At 40.2% G+C, this 3,444-nt stretch overlaps 1 protein-coding gene across 1 annotated transcript; it reads left to right on the top strand.

Moving 5' to 3' along the window:
* Positions 1-985: 985 nt before the first annotated feature.
* Positions 986-1,729, top strand: LOC110445937. The gene has a single exon (XM_021490828.1). It carries the CDS (start codon positions 986-988, stop codon positions 1,727-1,729), a length of 744 nt encoding a protein of 247 aa, XP_021346503.1.
* Positions 1,730-3,444: the final 1,715 nt, after the last annotated feature.

Here is a 3,444-nt window from a genome sequence, read left to right as displayed (position 1 = left end):
TCATGGTATGGAGGTAAACGGTCATGGTATGGAGGTAAACGGTCATGGTATGGAGGTAAACGGTCATGGTATGGAGGTAAACGGTCATGGTATGGAGGTAAACGGTCATGGTATGGAGGTAAACGGTCATGGTATGGAGGTAAACGGTCATGGTATGGAGGTAAACGGTCATGGTATGGAGGTAAACGGTCATGGTATGGAGGTAAACGGTCATGGTATGGAGGTAAACGGTCATGGTATGGAGGTAAACGGTCATGGTATGGAGGTAAACGGTCATGGTATGGAGGTAAACGGTCATGGTATGGAGGTAAACGGTCATGGTATGGAGGTAAACGGTCATGGTATGGAGGTAAACGGTCATGGTATGGAGGTAAACGGTCATGGTATGGAGGTAAACGGTCATGGTATGGAGGTAAACGGTCATGGTATGGAGGTAAACGGTCATGGTATGGAGGTAAACGGTCATGGTATGGAGGTAAACGGTCATGGTATGGAGGTAAACGGTCATGGTATGGAGGTAAACGGTCATGGTATGGAGGTAAACGGTCATGGTATGGAGGTAAACGGTCATGGTATGGAGGTAAACGGTCATGGTATGGAGGTAAACGGTCATGGTATGGAGGTAAACGGTCATGGTATGGAGGTAAACGGTCATGGTATGGAGGTAAACGGTCATGGTATGGAGGTAAACGGTCATGGTATGGAGGTAAACGGACATGGTATGGAGGTAAAAGGTCACGGTATGTAGGTAAACGGTCATGGTATGGAGGTAAACGGTCATGGTATGGAGGAAAACGGTCATGGTATGGAGGTGAACGGTCATGGTATGGAGGTAGGTATGGAGGTAAACGGTCATGGAATGGAGGTAAACGGTCATGGTATGGAGGTAAACGGTCATGGTATGGCGGTAAAAGGTCATGGTATGGAGGTAAACGGTCATGGTATGGAGGTAAAAGGTCATGGTATGGCGGTTTAAGGTCATGGTATGGCGGTAAAAGGTCATGGTATGGAGGTAAAAGATCACGGTATGGAGGTAAAGGGTCATGGTATGGAGGTAAAAGGTCACGATATGGAGGTAAAAGGTCACGGTTTGGAGGAAAAAGGTCATGGTTTGGAGGAAAAAGGTCATGGTATGGCGGTAAAAGGTCATGGTATGGCGGTAAAAGGTCATGGTATGGAGGTGAAAGGTCACGGTATGGAGGTAAAAGGTCACGGTATGGAGGTAAAAGGTCACGATATGGAGGTAAAAGGTCACGGTTTGGAGGCAAAAGGTCACGGTATGGCGGTAAATGGTCACGATATGGAGGTAAAAGGTCATGGTATGGAGGTAAAAGGTAATGGTATGGCGGTAAAAGGTCACGATATGGAGGTTAAAGGTCATGGTATGGAGGTAAACGGTCATGGTATGGAGGTAAAAGGTCACGATATGGAGGTAAAAGGTCATGATATGGTGGTAAAAGGTCATGGTATGGCGATACAATGTCATGGTATGGAGGTAAAAGGTCATGGTATGGAGATAAAAGGTCATGGTATGAAGGTAAAAGGTCACGATATGGAGGTAAAAGGTCATGATATGAAGGTAAAAGGTCATGGTATGAAGGTAAAAGGTCACGATATGGAGTTAAAAGGTCAATGGTATGGAGGTAAAAGGTCATGGTATGGCGGTACAATGTCATGGTATGGAGGTAAAAGGTCAAGATATGGAGGTATTGTTTTCCTAAATTGGTGATCGAAGAAGCCACAATATATATATAAAACAAATGACAAAAGTTTCTTAGTACCTCCCTAAACAGGGGAACTGTTTATTTCTGTATATTCAGATACTCATGATAAGTTTTGGCCATCCTGATTTCTGCAAAGTACCTAATTAGATATCTAAAAACAAAATCGCACCCCTAGTAAGTTTTGCACAACAATAATTCATTTTTGAAGTCATGAGTTGTGCTTGCGCTATTTTCAAATTTTGTAAACAACTTAAAAACTGTCCCGGCTGGCCAACTTTGATGGCATATATGTCATGCGTGCAAATTTAATACAACCAATTGTCATAAACTTGTGTTTTGCTGACGAAATTAGCTAAAGTATGCTTTATCTTTAGAAAGGCCAACGGAAGCTAGTATCTTACACCTTAGAGTAATGGAAAACACTTTTCGATGTGATGCTTCCAATACGACGATTCGGCCAATAAGTGTGTAATCGGATCGGGCTTTCTACAACTTGTGTTTCTCATTTTCAGTGTCACACAAGAGAATACCGCTCAAAATCTGATTTATTGAAAAGGTTTCAGTATTTTTTTTGTCTTCAGGCCGGATAATTTCACTGAGTTATAATGTAGTTATTTGCCATGATATATAATAGATACAGGGTTGTTATAAGAAATTGTTATATTATCAGATATTTGCTTTAATATAGATATAGTTATTCATAATTATTTTTGCGGAAAATAATTCCGCAAAGTTTGAGCAATATTTGACATTTTCTAAATAGAATGACTCAAATATTTAAAAAAAAAATTGAAAGAGCCTACCAACAGCAAACCCTATCGATATTGATTGCAGAGAGCAAAAAAACAAATGTGAATGTAATGTAATGACGATAGTACACACATATAAGAATAAGAGCAAGGATTAGCATATTAAGCGATATTGAAGACAAGCACCAAAATACATTGAAACTCATTTAGTTGAGAAAATCGCATTAAATATTACTTTCTTAAAGCAATAAATTCTTGAAAATTGTAAATTACTAATTTCTGAAAGTTGAAACAATCTTACAGTCCTTGGTCGTCGTGAACTTCGTTACAACAAATGCTTATGCTATGCACAATGTTAATTGCTAATTGGTGGATTGCATGTGAATCATTTTAAAATCTGACGAGTCAAAGGGATCAAGTAAAAAGGAGCTTAACTTTCATTAGGTTAGGAAATCGGGAGAATACCGCGAGCTGCCCCGAGCTACATATGTATACCAAGTGTCGCATAATCACTATCGTGTCATAGAAACGCGCGCTGGAATGATGGACTTTTAGCGTCATTAAGGAAAGCAAGAAGAACTATGTGATTTCAAACTGTATCACTTAGAAGCCACAGAAAGTGACCAGGGGTTGTTTTAGTTTTGTACATGATAGACATGACTGCGAAATACAGAGGGATTCACCCTTAAGGGCAAATGTAATAAACGAAAATGTCATTAAGGAGAGTTGGCGGTGATGAATTCCGCGCCGAGACTACACTGTAAATCTCGTCTGACTCTATGGATATAATTCATACCAATAAAATAATTACCAAAGTTTCTCTTCCGGGTCACATAAAGGCTTGTTAACCATTCAAGTCCCCGGGAGGTTTTACTTGTAGAATTAGTTTTTTTTCTGTTATTCCGGATCTCCAAGTATACGTCAGCCACACTGTCTATTACAACTACTCCAAAAAGTGTCAGTGATTGCCA

The sequence above is a fragment of the Mizuhopecten yessoensis genome, unplaced genomic scaffold (genome assembly GCF_002113885.1).
Source record: "Mizuhopecten yessoensis strain PY_sf001 unplaced genomic scaffold, ASM211388v2 scaffold2423, whole genome shotgun sequence".
Lineage (NCBI taxonomy): Eukaryota > Metazoa > Mollusca > Bivalvia > Pectinida > Pectinidae > Mizuhopecten > Mizuhopecten yessoensis.
Note: the sequence above shows the minus strand (reverse complement) of the source record. Positions and strands in the feature narration are given on the sequence as shown.